General features: G+C 41.9%; 4 protein-coding genes across 6 annotated transcripts in view; 2 read left to right on the top strand and 2 right to left on the bottom strand.

Annotated features, from left to right (window-relative positions):
* The window catches only part of slx4 (SLX4 structure-specific endonuclease subunit homolog (S. cerevisiae)), a 15080-nt gene extending 5079 nt beyond the window's left edge, over positions 1 to 10001 (top strand). For 2 of the 3 annotated variants that reach the window (XM_015029973.1, XM_015029975.1), the window contains 11 exons: positions 1078 to 1287; positions 1379 to 1593; positions 1953 to 2248; positions 3190 to 3385; positions 3518 to 3654; positions 3853 to 3999; positions 4844 to 5013; positions 5864 to 7431; positions 8114 to 8213; positions 8472 to 8750; positions 9442 to 10001. In XM_015029973.1, the coding sequence (XP_014885459.1) occupies positions 1078 to 1287; positions 1379 to 1593; positions 1953 to 2248; positions 3190 to 3385; positions 3518 to 3654; positions 3853 to 3999; positions 4844 to 5013; positions 5864 to 7431; positions 8114 to 8213; positions 8472 to 8750; positions 9442 to 9805 (3682 nt within the window). In that variant the 3' untranslated portion in view covers positions 9806 to 10001. The remainder of the gene's footprint in view (positions 1 to 1077; positions 1288 to 1378; positions 1594 to 1952; positions 2249 to 3189; positions 3386 to 3517; positions 3655 to 3852; positions 4000 to 4843; positions 5014 to 5863; positions 7432 to 8113; positions 8214 to 8471; positions 8751 to 9441) is intronic. The other variant, XM_015029974.1, reaches the window with a different exon arrangement.
* Positions 10002 to 10555: 554 nt separating this feature from the next.
* Positions 10556 to 16189, bottom strand: mcrip2 (MAPK regulated corepressor interacting protein 2). Its single transcript, XM_015029980.1, has 5 exons — positions 15326 to 16189; positions 15140 to 15209; positions 13860 to 13996; positions 12152 to 12253; positions 10556 to 11030 (listed from the first exon to the last, which is right to left on the bottom strand). Exons 1-5 carry the CDS (start codon positions 15378 to 15380, stop codon positions 10960 to 10962), a joined length of 435 nt encoding a protein of 144 aa, XP_014885466.1. The 5' UTR covers positions 15381 to 16189; the 3' UTR covers positions 10556 to 10959.
* Positions 16190 to 18533: 2344 nt separating this feature from the next.
* gde1 (glycerophosphodiester phosphodiesterase 1) lies at positions 18534 to 25620 on the bottom strand. The gene is made up of 6 exons (XM_015029978.1): positions 25117 to 25620; positions 23689 to 23864; positions 23341 to 23446; positions 22383 to 22475; positions 21312 to 21523; positions 18534 to 21156 (listed from the first exon to the last, which is right to left on the bottom strand). Exons 1-6 carry the CDS (start codon positions 25369 to 25371, stop codon positions 21009 to 21011), a joined length of 990 nt encoding a protein of 329 aa, XP_014885464.1. The 5' UTR covers positions 25372 to 25620; the 3' UTR covers positions 18534 to 21008.
* Positions 25621 to 25661: 41 nt separating this feature from the next.
* tmem186 (transmembrane protein 186) lies at positions 25662 to 27287 on the top strand. The gene is made up of 2 exons (XM_015029979.1): positions 25662 to 25990; positions 26368 to 27287. The coding sequence occupies exons 1-2, from the start codon at positions 25979 to 25981 to the stop codon at positions 27016 to 27018; spliced, it is 663 nt and encodes a 220-aa protein (XP_014885465.1). The 5' UTR covers positions 25662 to 25978; the 3' UTR covers positions 27019 to 27287.
* The last annotated feature ends 184 nt before the right edge of the window (positions 27288 to 27471 follow it).

Genomic DNA, 27471 nt, shown 5'->3' with positions numbered 1-27471 from the left:
AGTGAAAAAAATAATTTGGTAAAAAAAAAAAAAAAAAAAAAGGCTGAATGACTGATCAAAACATAAGTCAATTGATATTCAGAAACGACATCATCAGACAAACCAAAATATAAAATTACAAGGAGATTTTCCTATTTTAAGGACCTAAATGAAAAGAATTCATATAAAGAGCATAATTACAAAATCAGACAAAAGAAATATTTTTCCAAATCAAAGCTGCTTTATTCATTCTGAAACCGTCTGACTTGAATAGCTTTGAAGTAGTCGTCTTCAGTTGTTGTTTTACTGAATTCGTCTCTGCGAACACGACGGGCAGCAAAGCGATCCCACGGAGTCCTGCTGTCTTATCCAGTTAATGGGTTAAAGAAAATCTGCATGTTTCATTTAACAACTTCAGCCTTAAATACAATATTAGAAACACGTTAAAAGACAGAAATAAACAACTCAATACCTTTTTTTTAAATTGAGGAAATAAACATTTTATTGCCTGAAATGCAACATCAGAGCATTTCTTTAGCATATGGCTAATCATTTGTAGTGAAGGACGCATTCTCAGCTGAAAAATAACTCACAGCATCAAAATGTGGAAAAAATCAGAGCTTTCTGCATGACTAGATGATGATCCGTTTATTGTTTTGATTACATTTTAACAGAATTTACATTCTGACAGTTTTTTTTAATCTTAAATGCAAAACAGATATATTTTTTGTAAAGTTTTAATTACTGCTCTGAGTCTGTTGTTCTTTCAGCAAATTGCCTTTTTTTTTTTAGTCTTTTGAGTCAGTTAACAATTAATCCATTGCTAACAGTTATTTCAACAATCGATTCATCACATTTAATCATTTCAGCCCTGATCCTGTCCAATTTCCTTTTATCTGAGGATGACGGTTTAGGTCAGATGGTTGAAACTTGAACACGATGAGAATTTCCAGCAGGACGATTATCAAAATAAATAAATAGACACCAGAACTGCTTTGAATGGACAATCTGAGCTAACTGAGCTTCTGAAAAGACTCAATCCTCACAGGATTTACTGTCTGTGTTTAAAAAACAAAAACGTGTTTGCTTTTCTTGCAGGTGTTTGGATCAGAATGAACAGAGCGCACCGTCTCTCCCCCCGCCCTCCGCTGTCCCCGACTGTCCCATCTGCGGCAAGAAGTTCAAGAGCCAGAAGAGCCGCTCGGCCCACCTGAAGCGCTGCTCCGCAGACATGGGCGTCTCCCCGGCCGTTCTGCTGCAGGCTCTGCAGAGACAGGCCGAGGAGAGCCGCAGTTCTGCCAACGCACAGTGAGCGCCCCGTCGTGAAGGACGCATCCTTAACGCTGCAGGCCCCTTAGTGCGTAAAGCTGACGAAACTGTCCCCGTTTCCTCTTCCCAGCCTAGAGACGGGCGGCATCAAGAGGAAAGCGCCGCCTCAGCCAGCGCTTCCAACGAGGAAGAAGCCCAGGAAGAAGTCCGACCGGCTGGACGAGGACACCATGGTGGCTCTGGCTCTGTCCTCTTCCCTGCTGGAGCAGCAGAAGGAGCAGCAGGTTCAGAGCGGTCCGCCTCACAGCTCCGTGACTCCACTGCTGACGTGGAAGCCAGATGCTGGTGCGGTACCACCACTAAGATTTTCTGGGACCTTTCCGGACGAATAGGCTGTAAAGTTCTGTACATACCTTTACCTTTAGGCTGTAAAGGTATGTAATCATACCTTACATTTGGAAAATGTAAAGCATCTTTAATTTTTTTTAAAGAAATTTGCAAAAATGTAAAATAAAATAAAAAAAGAATCCATTTAGGAACAAAACAAGGAAAAACAGGGACGCAGTGAAAAGTTTCCAGATGTACTTCACTTTAACGCTACTTCTTATATTTAAGCACCTTTCCAACATCTGGTGATAGATCAGTCTGGGGAATCTCATAAACTCCAACTCAGCCATCATTTCTTCTTCTCTGTTTTTGTGCAGCTAAAGGACGTGTGAGAAAGAAAAAAGTAGCCGTCCCTCGTCCTCCGCCACTCCTCCTAGTTCAGGACGCAGAGACGGCCCTGGCGAGGCTGCAGGAACGAGTCTCTGCTCTCTTGCTTCGCCGCCGGGCGCCCTCTCCTCCCACCCCGACGAGATGCCCCAGCAAGCTGCCCGGCTGGACAGGTGCTGCCCCCCTCTGGCGGAAAAGTACACTGCTGGATGGAGGCTCCACCTGTCCGTCTCAGTTCTATGCTGCGGAGCTCCAGCACCTGTTTACTACGGCAGACTTATCAAAGGTACTAGAGGAAAAAGGATTCATTTTCATGCTTTTTTTGCTGTTTTTTTGTTGTTGTCATGTTTTGAATTGACTTAAAAGTTAAAGGCCCACCTTTAAAAAAAATTATATTACTTTGCGTTTCGTTTTACAGACCACCTTAAATCGGAGATTCAATTTGTTCTCAATAAACTCGAAATCCAGCGTATACAAGATTTCTACAGGCTTCACCAACTCAAATTTAGGACATTTTAAGACCATAATGAATGACCTATATTTCCACAAAAATGTACGAACTTCATCATCCAGTCAACTGGCGGTAAATTTAATAGACGCAGGAAAGCTAACTAGCTAACTAGCTAGCTAACATGTTAGCGGCGAGTTGGCGGTAGCCTCAAACGTCTGAGTGACAGAAGGCGGTGAAGATTTTTTTATTTTACTTATTCTGAACTAGAAAAGCCATAAATAATATATAATATACAAAACAAGTCAGGGAGGTACATTTGACAATATAACAGTTTTCAGAACAGACCGTAAAGTGTGTAGATTTTGTAAATAAAAAGGAAAAACGGTATCAAAAACAAACAGGCTAAACATGTTTAAAACTGCAAGGACTTGGCAGTATTATGGTATGTCGTGGTAGTTTTCTTTTTTGCATTAGAGGGATGTTATGTGATTTGAAATATTGAGTTCAGAAAGACGGTAAACAATGAAGTGCTGTTTTTCCAATAACATAAATAAATAAATGCACTGAATGTAGGAGATTAACCGTGCTGCCACGACAAAATGGAAGACCTGTGATTAAAATATTAAAGGGCAACATAATTTTTAAAAAGAAATGTAAGACATTTTATGGCCCTAATTTTAGATGTATGAATTTAAGACTTTTAATGATGCACCGACACAATCTGTTTCTTACACAAGCACATGTCTTTAATTAATGTCCTCCTGTTCCGCTTCCAGCCAGATGCGGTCTTATCAAGCAGCAGCAACAAGCCAGAGTCTTCTGTCCCACCCGCCCTGCCCTCCTGCTCCCAGACCTCCTCTCCCTCTACTCCAGGGTGGGGAGAGCTACACGTGGGAAGCCAGGCCATCCGAGACCTGATGGAGCTGGCTGAAGACGGCATGACTCTGACCCAATACGGATACGCTGACAAAGGTAAAACCCTGTCATGCAACTTACATTAGGAGAAAAATGGTAGGTTCCACTGAGCTGTATGACGGTCGGGAGAGATGAGAAGGATGCTGTGAGTAAAATCTGACTAAATCTCGATTGGGTCCGTTTCTGCAGCCAAGCACCTGAGCGGTTTCATCCAGGAGGAAGAGGATCAGGCCGAGCCGTCGGACGACACCGCCGGCAGCAGCAGCCGGACAGTGAGGAGGTCAGACCAGCCAGAGGCAGAGCGAGACGCAGCCAGACATGAGTCGGTGAGCACAAAGTTTTCAGCGACTTAAACTTGACCTACATGTTTGTCAAAAAAAATGTCAATGAATTTTTTTTTGTTGCTTCTTGTGTAAATTACAAACCAGGAAGAATTAAAAAAAGAAAAAAGAAAAAAGAAAAGAAAACAACAGCTGTCCTGTCTGTGGTAATCTTAATCTGTTATTACGGTGTTTTCCCTGTAGGTGGCGCTCTCCAGGCTGTCCTCAGACCTGAGCAGCATGGTCAACAACCCTCAGCTCAGTGACCTGCAGCTCCAGGTGGACAGTGGAGAGGTCTACTTCGCACATTCCTTCATGGTGTACGCTCGCTGCCCCCTGCTGGCTGAAATGGTAAAATGATGAACGTTTTTAGACGCTTTATGTTATTATCTTTTTTAAATGAATAACGTCGTTTACACCCCATATCTAAGGTGGCATAAACGAGCAGGAAGCATCTGAAATATTTAATATTTAACTCTTCGTTGTGATTATTACTCCTTACTTGAGAAGGATGATTGTCATTTTAATTTTGGTCTTTTAATAACTTATTTTGACTACTGCTCTTTTTCTTAGTGTGAACCAATCTCTCAATTATAAACCGTATGTTAGATTATTATGGATTTTCCTTAATCCAGCCAGATGATGTGTACACTCAGTTTAATCAATAATAATTCATTTTTCAGGATTTCTATGCACTCTTTGAAAATCCATAATTTGATTTGAATATTTTCTTTATACCCAATGTGTATGGGGAAAATAAAAATGTTTAGAATTTCCCAGGTTCAATTATTTATTCTATTTTTAAATTATAAAACATATTTTTTTATTTCTTTTATTGGATGTTTTGACTCATGGAAAATTTGGAAAAATGCAACAAAAAAGAGAAGTGTTTGTTTTGTCTTTTCTTTCTTTCCCTCCCTTTTCTGAGATCGTAATATAAAGCTATTAAAATTAATTGTACTATAAAAACTAATATTTGTAAATTTTAGTTGGGGAATCCATAGATATAGTCCCATTTATGATGACCACAAATAGACCTATATCGCATATAAATCTGCATCCTTTAACTGTTTTTCTCTCTTCGAGGTGATAATTTGGACCAAAACCCGTGAAATATTGCAAACCTGTGACTGTCTTCTGCTCTGATAGATTAAGACGGAGTTTAACTTTCTGCGATCCGTCCCTCCTCTTCCAGGTGCATGAAAGTGGGTTCGGTGTGCAGGAGGAGGGCACGGCCGCAGCTCAGAGGGTGTTGCTAAGCGACGTACCGGGTCAGGCGGTGCTGGCTGTGCTGCGGTACCTCTACACCGCCCGCTGCTGCGTCGCTGCGTCGCTGCGGCCTCACGTCCTGGAGCTGGCATCCAGGTCAGCTCCACACGCCTGAAACCACAAACTCTGACGTGTTCAGTTGAGATTCTGCGTGATAGTCAGTGATTTGTATTTGTTTAGTGGAAGGAAAATCAAAAATGGTTTACAAAGAGAAATCCAAAAGTGTAATGTCTATTTGAATTCACTATTCATACATATGATGATGAAATCCAGAGCAACCAGGTGTCGGCTGAATAAATATGGAGTCCAGCTGCTTTTTCCTGTTTTCAAAGTTAGCAATGGTCAATTGTAGGTGACAAGAAGAAGGAGCTCTGGTCTTGACCAATGTGCAAAAAGACTGTATTCTAAATCTTCAGATTTAATAGAAATATTTAAATTAAACCATATTCCTGTTTCACATCGGCCTATTCCAAGGGTCTACGACTTCTGAAATCCAAAGAGCCTTTCACCCCGCCCCCAATCAGTCCACCTAAGTAGAACTTGTTTAGAGCCACAAATGTCTCTGTTGATAAAATGACAAAATCATTTCTAATTTATAATTTAGGAAATTTGTCATATTACATTTTATTTCCATTTTTAGGGCTTAAAGTAAAGAAAAACAAAACTTTTGCAAAAAGAGGATGCATACGGTTTCTTCTATGGAATGTTGATACATGGGGAAAATTCAGGAAAAAAAAAGAAAAGAAGCAATATCATTGATACTTTTGGCGTCTGCTGAAACCAGTCTATGTTTATTTACTTCTAAAACATCAGTTGGTTCGTTAGTTTTTCTTCAGCCGTAGTTAAGAGCCACTTACAGCTCCAGAGCCTCAGGTTGTAGAGCCCCAGTCAAAGTTTAAACAATTTAAGTTTGAGTCGCGTTTACGCTCAACGTCTGTGTCTCCAGGTTTGACCTGCAGGAGCTGGAGCGGCTGTGTCATTTCCAACCGGAGAACATGGCGGCGGCGGGAGACGACGGGCTCGACGTAAACCAGGAAGAAAACGTCAACAACCAAACGGACTGGGCCTTCGTGGAGCTCCTTCGATCCATGTGGAACGAGGAAGACTCGGATGGAGGCGGACGGTCGGAGGAGGATCGTCCAGAGGACGAGGTCGCCGCGGGCGACGGAGAAATCGGCGAGGAGCGAGTGAATGAGGAGGAGCTGGAGGAGATTTATGAGTTTGCCGCCACGCAGAGGCAGAGGGTGAAGGAGGAAGAGGAGGAGAAAGATGCGGAACCGGAACCCGGCTCGGACCGCAGCTACAGTCGGCTTTTCTCCCAGTCCTGGGGCGGAGAGGCTTCATCCTCGCCTCCTCTTCTTCCTCATGAAGCGGCACCCAAACACTCTTGCAGGACTCTGCTTCAGTCGTCTGCAAGCATCGCCGACGAACCCTCCCTCAACCTTCCCGTCCCCGGGCCGTCTCCGGGGCGACCGGCTCCGGAGGACCGACACGGGCGAGGCGAAGAAGCCACAGCAGAGATCCGAGGTCGTCGCAGCGCCACCCCTTCGCCTGCGAGGAGAGACGAGGCCGAGCTCATCGTTCTGTCCGACTCCAGCGAAGAGGCGGAAGCCGATCGGAGCTTCACAGGGATCAAACCCGGCCAGAACCCGAGTCCCACAGAATCGGTCTGTGGCTCCCAGTTCTGTCCCGGCGATCCCGCCGGGTGTTCGCCAGAGCTTTCCTGGCTCGTCCCTTCCACGCCCGTCAGGTCTCCGGTCGGAAGCACGAGGACCGCCTCCGTGCAGACCGACAGCAGCATGTGCAGGACGCGGCTTTTCCCCAGAATGGACCCGTCCCACACCTTCTCGCCGTCCAGGAACCCCATCCCGACCTCCAGCACTCCTCTTAAAGCCTCCGCAGAACGCCAAGTTTCCCCAGACAAACGGAGGAGCACTGAAGCGTTTGGAGCAAACCGCTCCTTTAGAGATTCCTCAAAGCACGAGGCTCCTCTGCAGCCACGCAGCATCAGCAGCACGTCGGGTCAAATGAAAGCGAGGACACACATGTCCAACCCTTCAGGTCAGTCCTCGTCTTCTTCTCCTGTGGAGTCCGGCGTGCAGCCTGGCGTCAGCGACACGAACGAAGTAACGTCTGTCCCAGATGTGAGGGACTCTAGTTTCCAGCAAAGTTTCATGGATGAGCCTCCGATAGCTTTTAACGATTCCTGGGGCCTGGACGCCTGCGCCGACGGCGACCCGGGCGGCTTCAGCCTGAAGCTGGACGACACCCGAGAGTCCAGCTCCGGAGGGAGACCCGAAGCGTCCAGACCGACAGCTGCAAGCAGCGTCCAGAACCCTGCTGCAGGTCCAGGCCCGCTGACCACGCCAGAGGTCCACAACGACCTGCTGGACTCCAAAATATGGGGCAGCTGGGAGGGCGATGGAGGAGCAGGAGAGGAGGAAGACGAGGAGGAGGAGGAGGGTCTTCCTCTGTCTCAGAGAGCGAACCCGGCGGCTCTGCTCCAAACTCCAAGTAGGTGTTAAAATGTTTTAATCACTAAAAGTTCACGTAACATGTTTATTCAAACTACGGCGATCTTAAGAAATTCAAAGATCTTCAATAACTTTATTTCAGAGAAAACTATTTAATGCTGCGTCAAGTAACTTTTACAAAAAAAAACGTTTTTCATATTTGAAACTGCAAAGTCAAATTTGCCGTTTTTTTTTTTTTAAATAAAAGTTACCGACTGCAGCTTTAAAAATCATTAAAAAGATTTTGTTGATGCAGACATGTTGCTGTGACAACACAGACATGTCGACTTGAAACGGGAGTTGGTGGCTGATGCCCCCTAACAGAAGGGAGTCGCTTTTTTTAGTGGAAAGTTGAGTGGAAGCAAAACGTACTAGAAAAAAAAAACTGAAATAAAGCTTTGAGAGGTTTGTGAGGTAAAGTTTCTAAGTTAGATATTCTAAAAAAAAATCAAATTTAGTTTTTATTAACTCTGAGCCATAAAAGTGAATCACATTATGCATAAGGAATATAATTTGCAAGTTTTGAAGTCAGTTACTGAAATTAATTGAGCGCTTGTTTTTTAGCTGTAGCTGTATTTCTGATAGTTTGTCTTGGAGAGACTAACAGGCCCACAGCATCACTGATCCTCTGCCGTACTCACAACATGAAAACCCTCTTTGCTCATGAACCGTTGCTGTGTCAGAATCGTGGAAGCAGACCCGGCGGCGCCCCCCGGTGGCCATCACCCCCATGCCTCACTACTCTGACATGGACACGCCGGAGCTCAAGAACAAACTCAGCAGGTCAGTCGGTTCATCCTCACTTCCTTCATCATCATCTTCACCCTGAGCAAAGTTTACACAAAGGTCAAGTTGGTTTTTCTTTTTTTTTCTTTTTTTTTCCCTTTCTTCCTCTCAATCCCAACCAAGGTGATTAAGTGATGAACCAATCAGATTACTCTCGGCTAAGTCGATCTCAGGCTGCTTCTTTTTTTTCTCTCTCTCTCTCTCTCCTTTCTCTCCCGTCCATCTGTTCGCCTTTGACGTTCCCCCGTCATGCAGCTTCGGCGTGCGGCCTTTACCGAAGCGTCAGATGGTCCTCAAGCTGAAGGAGATCCACCAGTACACCCACCAGCTGACCAGCTCCGAGGAAGAGGAGGAGGAGGAAGGAGAAGAGGCGCCCCTGGGCAGGGCGGTGTCCTGCGCAAGGTTTAAAGAGCCGACGGCGCCCGCTGCTGCCGCGTCCCCCGTCAAAACGAACCAAGAGGAAGCCGGCGATCCGCTCTCTGCCTCCCAGGGCTCAAACGCCTCGTCCACCGCCGCCAGCGACGAGTCGGAAAGGTGTGTGGAGCGATCAGAGTCTGTCTCTACAAACTAAAACACACGTGCAGTGGAGAAGTGTTCAGACCCCAGAGGGCTGTTTATCAATGTATATAGTAACTAGTTACATGTATGCAGCTACATTTACTGGAGTAACTTGAAAACATTTTTACTTTTATAAGTATTTATGCTATGCTGTACTTTTTACTTTTTGTTAGTATGGCTTGAATAAAATTCCTGAGTAACTTCACTGAATGAAGAACAAGCTTGTTTTAACCAAGACACACAGCTGCAGTTTTTAAACTGAGTTTTATATTGAAAGAAATTGATTTGGAAAAATGCTTATTTTGCCTGATGTTGTAATTAAGTTATTTACATGAATTATTTTCATTTTTTTTTTTTTAAATGGCAACATTTTCACATAATTTTATATTTTGGTCTGCCTGATAATGCAGTTTTCAAATATTAACTGATTAATGTTTTGATCAGTTACTCAGTACTTCTGTAGCCTTTTTACCAAATACTTTTTTTACGTGAGTAAAATATGTGGAAGTAGTGCTTCTCTTAGTTAAATACGATTTTCGGGAACTTTACCCACCTATGTCAAATATATAACTTTCCAACTGCAAAATATATTTCATTTGGGATTTTTTACAAACGCAAAGCAGCGTTTAATTGTACAAGTGGAAGAGAAATGATGGCTGGTTTTCTTCAGGTCCAACCCTGAGCTGGTTCTCTCCTCCGACGGCGACTCGGACAGCGACGTGTCGTCCTCTCAGGCCGCCTCGCGCCTCCAGGACCGCCTCCAGGCGGTGCGCTCCTTCATCCTGTCCGACTCCGACCTGTACGGTCGGATCCTCCAGTACCAGCCTCTGGTTCTCTCCCAGCTCCAGCAGCAGCTGAAGGCGGCGGGGATCCGCCTGGGCGCCGCCAAGCTGGTGGACTACCTGGACTCGCAGTGCATCACCTTCACCACGGCCAAGCCGGGCCACCACGCGGCCGGCCGCAGGCGGGGGGCGTGGACGGGCCGGGGGGCGAGGGGAGGCGGCAGGAAGAACGGAGCTTTAAAACGTTAGCAGAGAATTTTGATGTAGAAAATGTGAAAAAAATAATTGTCTGGTTAAAACTTGTTTTAAATTCTGAGGCGTTTACACCAATTTAAACTTTGTAAATACTTGATTTTTTTTTTTTTTTAAATTGGTTTCAGGTTTTAGGAGTTAACTTTTCATATGTTGCATTGTATTGTTAAAAATAAATCAGAAGTGTTTGTTATATCGTGCGCAGGATGTGATGGTTATAAATGTTTAACATCCAAAGACCAGCATTAGGTTGATGGGATTCGGGACGTCGCGTGGTGCAGCGCGACCCGGAAACAGAGGCTCAACTCCGGTCCGCAGTTCCTTGTTGTCGCCCGTCTCTGTGTCCTTCCTGTCCAATTAATATCAAGTAAAAACCACTAGTGCTGAAAAGATATCTACCGTATTTTCTGGACTCTCTATAAGTCGCATCTACAAAGTGTTTTTTTTTAAAACTGGAAACGTACATATATAAGCCGCTCTCGGTTTTTCATAAATCTGGATTTATTACTGATGCAGCCCTGCGTCTCCAATGCCGAACGATGGATGCGTTCATGCCGAGCTTACTTATTTTGACTTCCAATAATTCACTTCCTGTTAAAGAGCCCCCCCTGGTGGTTGAAGAAAAATCCACAGAAAAGCCGCACCAGGCTACAAGCTGCGTGGCTCAAAGTGTGAGAGAAAAGTAGCAGCTTATAGTCCGAAAAATACGGTATTTACATTTCTAAAGAAACCACACCACACAAAAAGTTTTGAAAATGTTTTTTTTTTTCCTTTACTTTCTCAAGCTTTAACATCCAAACACCCAAAACGTACCCAGAGCTGTGCGTGTCTAATTAAAGACGAGAAAAATCCCACAGCTTCTCATACATTGTTCAAGTAGAGAGAGGTGTCCTTTAATGCAGCACAACATGAGGTCAGTTCTGTCAAGAGTCCACATTCAGGTCGCCGCTGCTCCGCTCAGGGACTGGAGGGGACGAGTTTATATTGCACACCCAGATTTCTCTACAGCAGCGTAAAGCTGGGGCTTTAAAATCAGATTCCGAAAAATACACACAGCACCGCGGCCCCCCGGGAGAAGGGCTCGTCTCCGGTCACCTCGCGGTCGGTGCCGGTGCGGGCTTGCTTCGTTTTCGGTGGACGCTCTCGTACGGTTACGACAGGTTGGCGATGTTGGCGAGGAAGCGCTGAGCCCACCACTCCTCCAGGTCTATAGGCACAAAGTCTGGGCAGAGGAGGAGAGAAAAAGGAGAATCAGCTTCTGGTCAAGAGTTTGTCGTGTGGCTCAGACTGGAGGTCAGTTTAAAAAAAAATTTTTTTTAAACGTGTTTCAGTGGATGCACCACGCTTCAAACAGAAAGTGAGCAACAGATCAAGCTCAGTGTGAAGGTGGTTAATCCAGAAAGAAATTACTGGTAGCCATTTGAAATGTTGATAAAATGTTTCAAAAGTTTAACCAGAATTTTCTAAATCTTTCTTCCTCCTTTCTTTCTTTTCTACATTCAATTCTCCCTCCTTCCTTATTTTTTTTTCTTCATTTCTCTGATTTTTCTCCTTTAATTTCTTACATTTCCTCTTCCCTCTTTTCAATCTTCTCCATTTCACTTTTTCTTGCTTATTTGAACTTCAACTAAGTATTCTCAACCTAATCAGAGGAGATGAACGGTATGGAGTCTCAGTTTGGGTTTCCTGTCTTTATAGGTCAAAGATGATCAAATGGCATCTATTAATTTTAAATAATAAATGATTGGATTATTACTTAAGTTCTACGCTCACCATGAAGCTTTTCTTGTTTTTTTCATGTATCATTTCAGCACAGTCTTTGGGACGTTTAAGACTTAGATTATAGCGATTTTTAGGAGAGGAAAAAAAAAACATGAGCAACAATACAGGAAATAAACTAAAAGGCTTAAAAATTAGTCTGTATACAAAGCAAATGGAAGTCAATATCTGTTTTCAGTTATATAAGAGTGCTGGCTACTTAAGTTAAAAATAATCCATCAGAATTGTTGCAACTACAAACTGGAGCCGGTTTATCTGGAACAGCCAGATCCTCTCAAACTGAACGGCAAGACGCCGTTTTAAAAGCCGGCCTCAGGCTGCGTATGGAGGGAAGACAGAAAAAAACCCCCCACAGACACAGTGGCATTTGAGTCAACCGGGGTGATAACAGCAGCGCTTCCGAAATCAAGCCAATAAATCAACACCAGGTGAGATTACTGGTTCAAAGTTCTGCAGGGCACCGAGCGGGAACAGAGCCGCCCGACACAAATCAGACGGGAGATCAGCTTTATGAGGACGGCTGTGCTTTGTGCTGCGTGAGCTGCAGAAGTGGAGGTAACTCACTCTTCATCACAGTGCCGGGGGTCTTCTCTGCGTACTGAACCGGCCCCTTGCTGTCAGCTGACTCCCCTCGGTCTTCCAGCTTCTGCTCCACTTCCTGCCATACTGCACACAGTCAGACACACACACAGGACGTCAGACACTGAGACCAAGACACACACACACACACAGCTGGACTTCTTAATGCAACCGATTACAATGGATTTGATTTTTATCTGCAAAATAAATTCCTTCCAGTTCACAATTTGGGCGCTACTTTAAAATCAGCGTAAAAATACATTCAAATTTGGGCTGATTAATCCGATTAATTGAGATTAGCTGATTGAAATAATCGTCAACTAATTTAGAAATTGATGATACTGGAGAACATACTTAGAGCAATAATTAATCCAAACCTGTACGAAAAATATTTACATTAAAGATTAAAAATAGCTTGACTGCTAATATGTTTTACCCAAAACTCCTCAAGTGGTAAAGACTTGGCATCTCTTGGTTTAAATTCAGTAAAAACAAAAACATCTATTAAGCACCTATTGCTGTTCAACTACTAAAAGTAATCCAAAAAATATGCATATAAACGACTTGAATGAAAAAACAGCAGAATGTGCTAATTTTCCTTGTCCGATTAATCAATTAATCATCAGACTAATCAATAGAATAAATCCCTGAGTAAATCAATCATTTGTTGCAGCCCTAATTGAAATAATTTGACAAAATGGAACAAAAGGTCTCAGTGTTTTGCATCTTTAATCAACTTGTTACTTCTCAGGCTGCCGTATCTGAAATCCAAATCCCAGTGACATTAATGCAGGAAAGCTGGTTTAAGGGACTGGTTTTTATTTCTTCTTTTAGATCCAGCAACGACGAAGAGCTGAAGTTTGCGGCAACAAACAACCAGCAGAGTCACATCTTTCCTGGCGAAAGCCCAAAGGAAACAGAAAGTTGCTGATTTACACAAACCCAGCCGTCCGAGCTGTTATTTTCCCACCGAGGGACGCCGAGTCCGCGCTGACCCACATTAAAGTAACTCGAAGCGACCTTCGATTTCTGAAGCGCCGTTGGGAAAAATGGTGCTTAATTACTGTAGACGGGACACATCGAAATTAACTTGAGAACCTGTTCTGGGTTAGATTTAATTACGCCATCTGTTTAACGAGAAATCATAACATGGCGTCACAGTGAGAAGAGCAGAGCTCCTCTGGGGTATTTTTTTCTGAATGGGAATACAAATTTGCCAAAGTCCCTCATATGTGGAAGAAAATTCAAGAAAAAGAGGCCTTTGCCTTGAACGTGCTTTTGACATACATGTCAGTGACTTTGTTTCTGTTCTGCATGATACATCTCTCTCTGTGAGATCTTTTGTTTTGCTTTGTGAATTTTTTTTAAAACATTTTTTTTTTATTATTCTACGGGTCAGGTATCAATTTAAACATGGATTCATGTTTAAATAAAACGTCACTTTCTTAACCTGAGGTCAGGTGGATGTACGGACAGCCCATGTCTCATTTTTACACGATATCAAATTTGAAATGCTTAAAAACAGACGATATCCGCTCCCACGGAATCGCAAGTTCGCATCAAAACCCGCCCTGCTTCCGATCTTCTCGACCTCCGACTCTCACACACTTTGCGCAACAAGATCAACGTCGGCTTCGGGATCAGATCGGGACGTCTGACCCCGCGCGCGCCCCACTGATCCGGTGATCCTTACCTTCGTAGACGAATCTGACGTTCTCCTCGTGCGCCGGTGTGAATCCCTCTGCGGCCGGGCTCTGGTTCTTCTGCGTGGCCGTCCCGTTGTGGCGCTTCCCGTTGAGCCGATTGAAGACGATCTTCGGAGGCGGAGAGCTGCGGGGAGGACGGCGCGCCGATCGTTAGAGAAGCCATATTTGTTGAGGCAAGTTAAGTGAATTGAGGCTGAGCTTTTAACCCACTGGGAGCAAACAGCAGCTGGGAAACCGAGGTAAAACATGAGGTTCACAACAGAACCTTGTTTAGGCTGTATAAGAAGGCTCATGCATTCATTTTATGAAAGTTAGTCTTAAATCGTCTCTATTTTTAATGCCATGGAGCAAATGTTGAACTTGTCTTGATCAATGGTTCTCCAATTTTTCAGGGTTTTTTTTTTTATTGACTAGCAGTAGCCCATGTTCGACTGCTGGTCAAGGATATAATGGAAAATTACAACAAGTTTAGTTTCGGTTGGAAGCCTAAATAGATTCCTTCTTATTATAAGAAAATAATCAGGCCAAATATAAGTTTGTGTCCAACAGAAAAACAAAAACAGGTTGTATCTAAATTTCACATTTAAAAACAAATCACTATATCTGATCATAAAATCCAAAAAAGAAGCATAAATTATTAGAAATATTCTGTGTTAATTTGTGTGGTGTAAAGCCCATTTCTGCCACTCGTATCAGTCATTATTATGAGAAAGTATAACAAGATTATGAGAAATACCAATTTTTCCTGATATGCAGCCATCTTTGCTGAATAATAATAATAATAATAACAATAATAAAAAAATCAGAACTTGGACATTTTTTATGAAAGCCCATCCCCCCCAAAAAAATAAACAACAACCCCAAAACAAAACAAAACATTATTATTCATTATTATTGAGTCGCGGAAAATGACTAGCATATGAAAGGGCTCCAGAAGATGTGGGTTTACAGGTAGAACCTGATTTTACAACCGATCATGAACGCCCCATAGAAACAACGTTATAACACGTCGAAATGTGACTCTAAAGTAAACGTAGACAAAGGTTTGACCTGAGAGAGTCTCTAAGGGGGAGAGCGGGTCTAAAAGGAAAATAAAAAACAGAAACGTCCGATAATGGAGGCAGGCCACGTCGAGGCGTTACATGATCGCACTGCTAGTCCACGTGGGAAGAAGTATTTTGGGCCCACGCGGCTGCCAGCGCGAATCGCGTAAACAAAACTCCATAATTACAGGTGCGGTAATAGAATAAAGACGGAGTGTACTCACTTTGAGGTGAGCCAAGAGGTGGGCTTTAGCTTCAAGTCGCTGAACTTGCTCTCGACCTGCTGGGTGGGACCTGAGGTGAAATCCAACTGTTTAACCTTGTGCAGTTAAAAAAAAAAAAAAAAACTCAAACGAGCAAACTTTCCTCCGTGAAGCTTCATTAGATAACCCGCCCCGCCTCTCACTCACCTGTCCTCCTTTGTGTAACAAGTTTGCTGGGACCCCTGGTGATTGTGTACATCATGTGATGTCAGGACGCAGTAATAAGCCCTTCAAGTGTGTGCCTCTTCCCCGGTGACCACCTTTAAACTCTTCACCGTAAACTTCCAGCTCGCTCCCCGTGACGCAGCGCGTCCTGCTTTGCGGCTTGTCGCCCGGGGTCAGCCGCTCTGAGGTCGGCCAGAAGCCTGCATGGGACTCGCTCTGTTTGGCTCCGTCAGCTGCTGTGTTTTATAGCAGTGCGCTCCGAACCGGCTGCTGTCCTCCGGGTGCCAATGGGACCACTGCGTGTTCTTTAGGGTACTGTGTAGGTCATTCAAGGAGAACCCGGGTCCAGGGTGCCGGGGACCGTGCACAGGAGGAGGGATGAACGCTTCCTGACGCCTGAGGACTGTGACTCTCTGAGCCGGACACTGTATCTGCTGAACACCGCTGCAGCTCCGAAGATGACTGCAATACGCCCGCTCCTCTGACAGATTACAAGGGCGAAGCGCACTTTACTTTCATAAGGACTAGGAACTATCACGCTCGTACTTTGTGAAGCTACTCATTGAAAATTCTAAAGCTTCCGGTGGCGAACTTCAAAATAAAACCCTTACGCTACCAGTAAAGGTTGCATCATCAAAAGGTACATCGTTAATCCACTCATTTAGAGGACAGACTAGACATTTTTGGAGTCCCCTAGGGGTCAGTATTTGGATCAGTATTGTTTATTAAACACTGAAATTGCTTACGAGACACTTTATAGCCTTTTTATCAACTTTATTTCATCATCATATCTAAAAAAAAAAAAACAATTGAAACAACAAGCAACGTAAAACATCGAAATATGTTATTTGAAATGTAGATCTTTTTCTCTTTAAACAGTATCTGATCAAATATTGAGGTAAAAGTATGTAATTAATTAAATAAAATCAGTGTTAAACAAATGATGCATGTATAGTGAATTGTTTAAATATATTATTTTAGTACAGATTTATCTTTTTTACTGGAACATTGTGCAATAAAACCCCCCAGAAATTGATGTTTTAGATGCATTGTTTTACTGTTTGAGGTTGCAACACGGTTTTGTTAGTGAATTATTAAAGCGCTCTGTAAAATATATTTTAAACAAGTTTAAAAGAAACACTTGTTTTAAGATTACCCTTAATAACATAAAACATTTTCCACTATGCCTTTCGGTTGTTGTCATGCTGGCGAATATAGCGTAGGCTTTTATTTTGAAGTTGAAAACCCTTGGTTTCCGCTAGCCTTGTTTCTCTTTAATCTACGTAGGCGGAACCAAGTGTTCACCTTTCACCTAATAAACCACTACAAGCAGAGACCAAATGTTTTCCAGTCCGCGTGGTTGTTAATTAACAAAGTTTCACTACACAGTGGCTCAGCATTTCGTGATTATTTAACAAATGCTCTCCGGTTTCCATGGATACTTAGCTCTACGGTGGCTTAATTGTTTCTAGCGGGATCCGTTAATAGCATCACTCTGGGATCTAAGGGCCGTAAAGCACAGGTAGCAGCTGGTGTTCCGGTGAACAAAACCACCTGAGTGTCAGCCGACCGTCTGCGTTTAGCTCCTGGAGATCAGCGGAGACGAGAAGCGGCTCAGACAGGCTTATCTGCGGTGATATCCAATACTACTCAGTCACCCTCCGCCTCCCCCCATTCATCCACACTATCTGGGTCAGACAGCAGCGAGTTAATCATCCACAATGCTACAGGGTTAACAGTGAAGTCAGAAAACTTTTGCTAGATGAATAAATGACACCTCCTTAAACTAAACTGAACAAACAAAATAAATAAATCACATGAGAACTCAAAAGACTTAAACACATTTAAAATCCCTTCATTTCTGCTAGCTGTTCACCAAAAACCACCTAGCTTTGGCATCTAAAAATTAATAAAAAGCTGGATATTAATGTTGCAGCTCCCATTGTCTGGTATTTGCATGCAGATTTGGTCAAGAAGAGCTTATGTGACCCAAGTGAGCAAAGTTACTTTAATTTGCAACAGGCTTTAGCTTATATTTAGCCCAACCAAGTCAGAAAGTCTTCTTTGCTCAGATCGGATGGATAGTGTTAACACCAATGGACTTTGACTAGGACATTCTAACATAAATTTGGCTTTAGTCTTAAACCATCACAGCTCTGGATTGCCCTGCTAGAAGGTGGAATTTGTCCCATCCTCCCCCCGGTCTCCAGTTAAAGTTTTCCTACATTTCTCCACATGGACCAACTTCTCTTTTTCCACTGAAGAAAATAAGTCCCCACAGAACAATGCTGCTATTGCCATGTTTCACAATGTGGTTGATGTACAAACAGTGTTAGTTTTCCGATACACATGGTGTTGTAGGTGTAGCCCAAGGGGTTTTATACATTCTCGCTAGCCGACCTTCGACAACCTCTTCCATATGTTAACTTATTTCTACAACGGCCTTCCTTGTTGGGTCATGAACTGGAGCTTAGGATATTGTTTTCTGCCCGCTGTGTTCTTTGTGATGCCGTTTGTTTGATAACGGCACTCCGAGGTCATCACAGAACAGCTTTATTTACACGGAGATAAAAATGAAAAAGCAAAATCTCTCCCAAGATTTCATTTTCTGTTTCAATTGGGAGCCTCTATCCAATAAAATACATTAAAGTTTGAGGTTGTGACATGAACAAATTAGTTATTTGGGGGGGCGGGGGGGGGAGAGGGAGAATGAAGAATCAGCATTCAGCAGCTATGCACCACTAATCTGGGACAAACTTCCAGAAAACTGCAAAGACGCTGAAACACTGAATTTCTTTTAAATGAAGGCTAAAAAAAACTCAGCGGTTTAGAGTGAAACATTGATCAACATATTTGAGTTGATTGATGATGGTATGTGACAATAGGTAATAATTGGTAAATACATTATGTTTTTATGATCTAAAACCCTTTGAGCTGCCTTGTTGCTGAAATGTGTTACACAAACTGGACTTTAATCATTTTACAAAGTAACATCTGTACTATTCCATGTTCTTTAGAGGGTTTTGCCTTTTTACTGCAGACGAATTGTCTTCCTTCTTGTAGAGGAACTGCTGGATTGCTTGACAATCAGATCAACCGAGATGCTACAAAATGTAAAAACCTGATCCAACGTGAATCCGTTTCTGCTCCGAAAACTCCTTCCACACATAAACACAGACATATTCCACCATAAGAACCCAAACATTGTTATATTTTAGGACAATGAAATAGGCATTCCACTTTATGACCGCTTACAATCACTTTCTGTACAGAGTGTAAAAGATGTGAGGTTAGTAAAACACAAGCAGAAATATAATCACGTGCCCTGAAATACTCAAGTATACATTATCAGTTACAGCTGCATTCTACAAAGACGTCTCACTTATTGTGATTTCGTTCATCACACGCGTAATTGGCGCGGCTCGTTATTTGCTTCTTTTCAGTTTACTCAGTCTGCAGAGAGAGACCAGTTGCCTGCTTACATATTTGTACAATACCACGGTTTACTAAAACACTAAAAACACATTTGTTTGATAGTTTCTTATTCTTTAAATGGACATTTCTGGACTTAACAGAAATAATCTGCAATATATATATATATATATATATATATATATATAAACAGCTAATAAAAGATTGAGAGCAGTTTAGAAATAAGTAGGAATAAATATCTTAATGCATCTATTATATTTCATTTTATGTTTCTCTAAGTAGGTCTACCATAAAAGCAGTTTTACCAAAGTAAACCCAATTGAACCAAAAGTACCTTTTTTCCCCCTTTACCCATAATGTAACTATGTGATCATTTGTGTGTAATTTAATAATTAACAAAGACAAACTGTAAAACTCACATAAGAACAAGGATGGCCGGATGTTTTAAAAACAGTTTCCAAAGATATCTGTTACCTTAGAGATTTTAACTCCACACAAACTTTTTGTTTTTTTCAACATTTCTAAATTTTTTCTGCTTATGCACTTACTTTCTTGCTTCCAGATTTGGTTATTTATTGTCATAAATCACAGTATTTCAGTGCCACTCCCACTATTCTGAATAAATGGAGATAAATTACTTTGACCAAAAAAAAAAAAAAAAAAATTTATGCCTGCTTAAAATCAAAAGTTTTTCCAAACATGAGCGTAGAGGAAGACTGATCTGCATTAAACCAGCGCATTGACTCTCAGTCATTTTTCATATTCATAAACAAGACATATTATAGGTAGTTTATCACACGCTCCCTTTTCGTGTGGAAGGACAAACGTCACAGGCATCAACAACAAGCAAAATAAAAACAGGAAACAAACAAACAACTTATTAAAATCCTGAGTACAGAAGTCTTTCTGTGGAAAAGTCTTAATTTGTCATGTTTCCCCCCTCCATTTTGTTTCAAATGGAAGTTCTCTTATGGTTCTTTAATCTTTTGGACATTGGTTGTTTTCTTCATGGTACATTTTAGTCAGATTAAAATTATGTCAAAAAGGTGAATATTTACTTAACAAAGACTGAAAATGCAGGATTGTCCTGTATTCGATTCAATACAGGACACCAACTCTGACCAGAAAACCAATGAAGCTGCCACCACCAGGTTCTTGCAGTGGGGATTGTTTGCGACTTTTTTATTCTGTTCCTGCTCATTGTTCTTTGTGAAAGAGCTCAAACCAGAGTGGTACTGAGTACGTGTTCATATGTACTCTGCTAAAATTCAAAGGTTCTTTTAAAAGTCAACGTTTGCAGACACAAAACTGTTTTATTCCTTAAGTTAAGAGCTTTTCACGGTGGATTTGCACTTTAAGTGGCCAAATCAATAAATTCAAAGGATTCTTTAAAAAAACCGTCAAACTAAACTAAATATTAGTTTAATGCTAGCAGCCGTTGTCCAAAGATAAACTGAGGAGCCCAGAAAACCCTGTAAAGACTTTTGCACAGACAGTCTGACACGAGTCTGTTTAAGACAAAGAGCACAAGGACACTGTCTGAAAATCTCTGTATGCACCACATGTGCAACTGAATTGATCATATTTATAAAGTGTCTAAAAGGAAACACAAAACCTGATACATGACCTCTTATTACGAAGTTAGAAACAAAGTTTAAAAAGTTTGAAAATCGACAGATAAAACTCAGCTTAAGTTTACAGAACTGGAACATGTGATTTATCCGACCCTCTTCACAACAGATTGGGATAGCCCTGTAATCTTCAAAGCTATTTAAATTTTGCTAGATTGTAGCAAATTTGGGGGGAGGGAGAAAAAAAAACTTGAGTGGAAAGTTGCTGCTTTTTTTATACCTTTCTGTCAGAACGGTATCACCGTTTCACAATGAAGTTTCCTTGCAATCTGAGAAAAATTTCTGTAAATACGATAGGTTTCTGCTCCTCCACCATCACATTCAACCACCGCAGCAAGCTGCATATGTGCAGCATGGAGGTGTGTGCGTTTTTCTAAAAGCAGTGGGGGAACTCTAACAAAGAAAATCACACTTGAGCTCTTGGCGCACCGCGGTAGATATTTCCGTTTAGTTTGAACGTTGTCACATGGTCCGAGTCTGGTGAGAAGAGGGCCTTATCTGTTGACACTGATAGCTGAGGAGTAATTACTTGAAACATCCTCTTTCATTTTAAGGATGTTATCTGATAACGAGACGTTGTGGGCAGCCATTGACAGTGTGTCTCAGTAATGAGGTTCACAATCTTCCACAAGGCTGTCTGTGATGTAATTGATGTGTAGCACCTCCTGGAAATAATCTTTCTCCAGTTTTGTGTTGATGGTCCAGGCTACGACTTCCACTCCCCTTCGAGTCCAGTACTGGACATAGTCCCTGCAGATAGGAAGACACGTACGAGGATGAGTTCAACAGGAGCGCATGGAGAACATGTCGACATGATAAAAACATAAGCCTTCTGGATCGTCGTGGGAGCGCGACTTCAGAGCAAGTGTTGAATTTCAGACGAAGACCGACTGGCTTAAACTCACTGCGACACGACGTTTTTCTGGATCAGGAAGGCGGAGATGCCGCACAGCCTCCACAGCAGGTGATGGTGTGCCCAGTCCAACAAGATGTCCATCATCATCATCCAGTGATGTTGCCATAGCGAGGAAAAACGTGGCGTACCGTCGCCGAGACAGCTCAAGCTCCACGGCCTGTGGGTCAACGCCGTGAGCACTTCAGGGTCGCTCTGTCTCATCTGGACAAAACAAAGCAAACAAAACAAAAAAATGTTTGAAACTCTGAACTGTAGCAGCATCGACAGATCTATGTGACGGGAAAGATCTGATAGAGGAAACCACAGATTTAACTGCTGTGAGTTATTTTTAAACCGAGGTTTATCTCTTTTTACTAACAAATGTACAAAAGTTAAAAAAAACAAAACATCGCTGGCTAAGATAATTTAAGATTTCTCAAAGTGCAAAGGTATTAAAACATGCAAAACAATCAAGCCCATGAGGAGATATTTTGTCTTAAATTCTGAATCATTCAAGTTGCATTTGAGTAATAACCTTTATATATCTAAACTAGAAGTGCTCAAATTTAGAAGCAATGTAGCAATATATTGTGGCACTTTTAATAACGGCTTTTCGTATCGGTTCATCCTGAATTGAAAGTATGTGCAGGTCAGAAGCAGCTTTCTCAAACACGGCGAGAATCACCTGCTACGGCCGTCGAGAACACAACTGAACAGCTACCAACGAGAAAGCACGCAAAATAAAAAAGGGAAAAATAAATACAAGCGTGCATGCTTAAAACAACTCGGATCAAGCAGATTTATGGCTTTTTGTGATGCCTTCACAGGCAAGTGCGAGTGGAAACTTGTTTTTGAGGGATGGGTTTGACCTGGATTGTGTAACCATAACATTTCACAGCAAAGCAGCGAAGCAAGCGTCGCTCTAAGGAAAATGGATAAAGGTAACACAAAAACGACAAATGTAATCTTTTGGGAACTTATGTCGCCATGTAGGGGTTGGGTAAAATTAACTTTAAACCTTCTGCTTTAAAAAAAAAAAAAAAAAAAAAAAAAGGTTTCCAGAGATCAACCACGCTCTTACCCTGTAGATGACTTTGGGTTGGAAGGAGCAGACGATGCTGCTGTTGTAGAGAACCGGATATTTCTTGTACAAGTCTTTAAGCGCTGCAGCCGACTGGACGGGAAGGAAAAACAGAGGGATGCAGAAGGTCAGTCAGTTTTTTTGTTTCTTTTTTTTTTGCAGCAAGTGTTTTTGTTTGTTCTGTTTCCAAACGACCACATGGTGCGAGTACAGACACACCGCTGTGGGCCCTCCACTCAAAAAAATGTCACAACCTAAAAAAATAAACTGAAAACATTCAACACTGCATCAACCAACTTAGTTATTAAGTGCCTAAAAGCCTGAATACAAACTGGAATCACAGAGCCGTCTGGCCGAACACATGTGCATCTCTGTCACACTTAATATTGATTAATATTGATATGATTTTCCTTTTTTTTTAATAAAAAAAAACAAATTTAACACGTTCAGTATTAATTCAAAACTAAAGTGTGACAAGATTTAATAATAAGCTTCTTTAATTTTATCTTTATTGCTCCATATAAGCAATCAGTATATTTAAATGTTATTGAAGAAAAATGACACTATATTAGTGTCATATCTGCACCCATTTATCACTAATTATCCTCTTATTCTATGTTGTTCAGATGAAGCCTTTAGATCTGTTTTAGTTTTTAATGAAGATTTCATTTCAGCCATTGTCTCCATTGTTGGACCTCGTGTTACGGTGCCTTACAAAAGTGATACAAATTAGTACATAACTATTCTTTCCACTTTACTTCAATCTGTTGCACAAAACACTCCAGTAATATAAACTGCAGTGACCGAATGTGGAAGCGTTCGAGAGAGGTAGGATTATTTCTGCAACGCACAGGAGAGGCCCAGTATCCTTTTGCACTTTCACCTGGATGCAAATCAATAAAACCAGCTGACCGGCTGCACATCATCAACTCTGTTTTGTTAGTTTTGTTGGCTGCACCTCATCTGGATGACCTTTGACATCAAAGTAGATGGTGAGCTTCAGCTTGATGCATTCCTCCACCGCCTCTTCCAGAGTTGGGATCTTCTCACCGACAAACTTGGACCTAGTGAGAAAAGCAGAGCTCATTCATAAGTCAGGCCTTAGAAACGAGGAGTTGTATTCTGATTAGATAATAACCAAAACAATACCTTTATATTCATCTCACAATAATATGTGTATTTTATAAATTAAATGCTACATTCTGCCTTTGAATTCAATCATTTGATCATCTTGTTACCCAACAGCAAGACAGACATGTGTACAGGAGTTTAGATCCTTCTGCATTCTGTTTTGTCCTTTTCTCACCTGAATCGATGTTTAGCAGATGCATCTAGTTTGCGCAGCTCAGAGAAGCTCATCTTGTTGAGTGGGCCCGAACCGTTGGTGGTCCGATCCACGGTGTCATCGTGCATGAGGATTGGGACCCCATCTGCAGAGAACCCCAAGTCCAACTCAACACCGGTCGCACCATTCCTACTCGCCTGTAAGCGGAGGAAGAAAGAAATGCATACATGCAACGTGAGATTTTCAAAAAGAAAACATTTTTCAGACAAAACTGAAGAAAAAAAGTTATTTTATTTAGTTAAGTTTATTTAACAGGTTAGATAGGTGCTACAAAATCCTTTGAAAGAGCGACGCTGACAAGGCTGATCTCAACATCCAGTTTCTCTGAAAACTGTTTAAAATTACATGTAGGAGGCGAGTTGAGCCCCTAGGTGTCACTGTTGCGTCAGAACTTTTATTTAGGGATCTGCGCTGATGATTGAAAGTACAAAATGTTTTTACTGTAGTATCGCAAAGAAACATTTGGTACACAATTATCAGACGTATTAAGTCGAGTACGGGATTGGTAATACATGCTGTTGCTAAGCAACAAGCTCTATAATTGACCAGATGAAGTCGTCTGGACACGTTGTACTATGTTGAAAGAAGCGGTCACTGTTAAAGTTCAGTCCATTCAGCAACTTTGGGCCTTATAAGGTCCTTAGTAAGGTCCTCGTCTTTTTCTTAGCTTGATACATTTTTGCAGATTAAGAAAAGCCCAGTCACTAAAACAGTACTTCAAATGTGAGGTTCAATGCTGGGTAATCATATTCAATTTAACAGCAAATTTAACTGTTCTGCTGTTAAATTTATTTACAAGGACAATAAAAGATATCCTGAACCTGGAATCTGAGGTTTAATTTTTACAGATTTGTTTTTCACTTGAGGTGAAAAGTCAAACTAAAGAAGGATGAATAGACATTTTTTTCTGAAGTCATACTTGCAAAACAAGTTTGGAGAACAAGTTTAAGGTAATGGGAAAAACCTCAAGAACATGCGAAACATAAATGTTTGACTCAATCTATACTGTTCAGCATATTTTAAAATGTTTATCTGTGGAAAAGAAAAATTCAGCTCTCACTTCCAGTTTTGTTGATGAAGTTGGTTAAAACTGAGAAGTTTGGGAAAAACTTTGCTTTCTTCATAAATAAAAGGGAAGTAAGTTCTTATCTAGAAAGAACTATATAACTATAGGTTGCAAAATGTGAATCAAATTGTGTCATACAACAGATATAAAACCTGCAGTGAATGATTGTATTACAAAAAACTGCAGTGAGCCCTCTTTACTCCGATACTCATAAATAAAACCCAGTAAGATCACAATTTTAATTAGTGGAGTTCTCCCAAATAAATTCCTTCACGGACTAGAGAGAAGTGGAAAGTTCTGTCTTTGTTGGCACCGACTCTCACCTCCCGTATGGCTGCTATCGTGTTCTCCGGGGCGTCGTGTCCACCGCCTCGGTGAGCGATCGCGGAAGCCTTTCCCGCTACTGGGTTCAGTACCTGCCGTACCCTGCTGGTCGCCAGCTGCGGGAACCTGAACATGGCTACAAACAGATAGAGGGAGGTCGTGAGGGCGGTGGACCACAAGGGGCTGCGGGTTCCCAGCAGGACCAACACGAAGACCAGCGAGTAGAGGGTGACTTCATCTCCCAGCTGAAGCATGGTGGTTCTCCTTGTTTTCCCTTGTTCGTGTCCTCTGAGTTTCGAGTCGGAAAGCAGAAATTACCTTCAAACTGCAGAGGCAAAGTCGCCCTTGAATGTGACATTTATTGTCCTGCAGCGGTCATTTTCCTAAAATACGGCTCGACGCAGGACTATATTCCACTCGTACGGTATAGCATTTTAGAAATGTTCATTGTAAGATTTAGAGCGAAACAAATACCCGCAGAGAGCCGGTGGGACATTTAACCCGGATGGACGGACAAGCGGAACACTTTCAGGTTGCACCTCCCAGCGGATATGGCAGTCTAGCATTTCCGTGATACCCGCGCTAGTCGGCTATGTTATTTTATATATGGAATAATGGCAGCAGTAATAAAGCAGATAACGTCGAATACACTTTTGACTTTATGTCTTTACGCAGGGCCGTAAAGGGGAGAAATATTTGGGTAATCAAAGACGGCTTGTTTTGTTAAACTCTTCCGGGTCGGTCTGTAGGCTAGCTTCATATTAGCATGCTCCTAGCATATTCAGGTTGACTTTGGTCACTTCTCCTTTTGTTTTCATTTTTCTTTAAAAAAAAAAAAGAAAACTACACTCGTCAGTCGTGATGAGCATTATGGTGAGATATTTATATTATTTTAATAATATTATTTTATTAGCAACGAAAAGTAAAATCCAGTTTATCAGCTAGCTCCAGGTTAGCATGTCATTCATAATTACAAGTGCAGCTTACATAAAAGTTTGGCTTTCTACCGAATACTTCATAATTTATCTAGCTCTTGTCTTAATGTTTGTAGACCATAACGTAAAATGAGTGCATGTTGACAGTCAACTAAAACGAGTAATTTCCCCCTGAAGGTTTAGAGAATTAAAAATTAGCCTTGGTTACACGGATTACTGTACATTTGAGAAGGTTTTGCTTTAAATCGGGCATTTTCACAATTGGGCTACACAGTTGTTGTTGTTTTTTTTCTAATAAATGTTTCTTTCCCACAGATCAGACCAATATTTCTGTCCAGGTTCACTGCTCAGGCCCTGACCTGCACCAGAAGATCATTTCTTCTCTTGGGCTGTTTTCAGCCTTGTTCAGCTCACACTCCGCTCCTTCAGAGCTGTTGTGGAAACCTCACGCCAAAAATCACAACCCTGGTCAGATACTCTGACCTATCGACACAGAAATACTCTATGATTTACACCATGCCTCACATTAGGCTCCTGAGAGCTGTGTCCAGGCTCAAGCTGTTTCAGACTGCAATCACGTTGGTCATCTTACCCCCGGTGTACTTCCTCTACTTCCAAGGAATTGTCTCCCTATATCTAGTCAGCTACTCAACTGGGATTGCGCTTTTTGCTGGTGGCATGCTCTACATTGCCAGTCATCTCTTCAGAAGAGTTGTGGGAATGATGTACCTGGACCCGTCCCTAACCACGCTCAAAATTTCTCACCTCACTTTCTGGGGCAAGCGTCAAGACATCTACCTCCCTGTGTCAGACGTTATGACCATTGCGGATACTGGAGACTCTGCAAGTGAGACTATACTGAAACTGAAGAGATACAGCAGTCCAGACACGTTTTATTTCTCCACTCGTTTTGGACGGGTCATAGATAAACAAGGCTTTGAGAAAGTTTTCGGAAGTTTTCAATAGTTGCTTATATAAGCGATAGGACAGGAGGACTGGACTGATGAAAATGGAATGAATGTACAATCATGCATATTGTTTGCACTGACTGTTATTGAAAATAAATAGTATAAAGATGAAAATTCTTGGGGACTTAGAAATCCTATCAGTCTCTCACCATTGTTAAGAAATAGTGTATATGTTTTTATTTCCATAAAAAAATAACTTCAACAAAGTCTTCTTGCACTTTTTTGAATAATAAAGCAATTGGGCTCGGCCATCAGGTATGGCACCACAATATATCAAAATGCAGTCCTCATTGCAGTTATTGTGTGTAATATTGCAGTAGCAAAGGACTGATTGGATGCAACGTTTTTAACATGATATAGAAACATTCACACTGACTCGTTCGGGTGTTTGCCAGTCCAGCAGCATCCAGTCCGTGCTTTTCCGCTCTCTTGTTCAAGTAGCCTAAATGTG

This window comes from Poecilia latipinna, unplaced genomic scaffold (assembly GCF_001443285.1).
Source record: "Poecilia latipinna isolate Pla-1442-1.1 unplaced genomic scaffold, P_latipinna-1.0 Scaffold169, whole genome shotgun sequence".
Lineage (NCBI taxonomy): Eukaryota > Metazoa > Chordata > Actinopteri > Cyprinodontiformes > Poeciliidae > Poecilia > Poecilia latipinna.
This window is presented reverse-complemented; position numbering and strand designations above follow the sequence as displayed.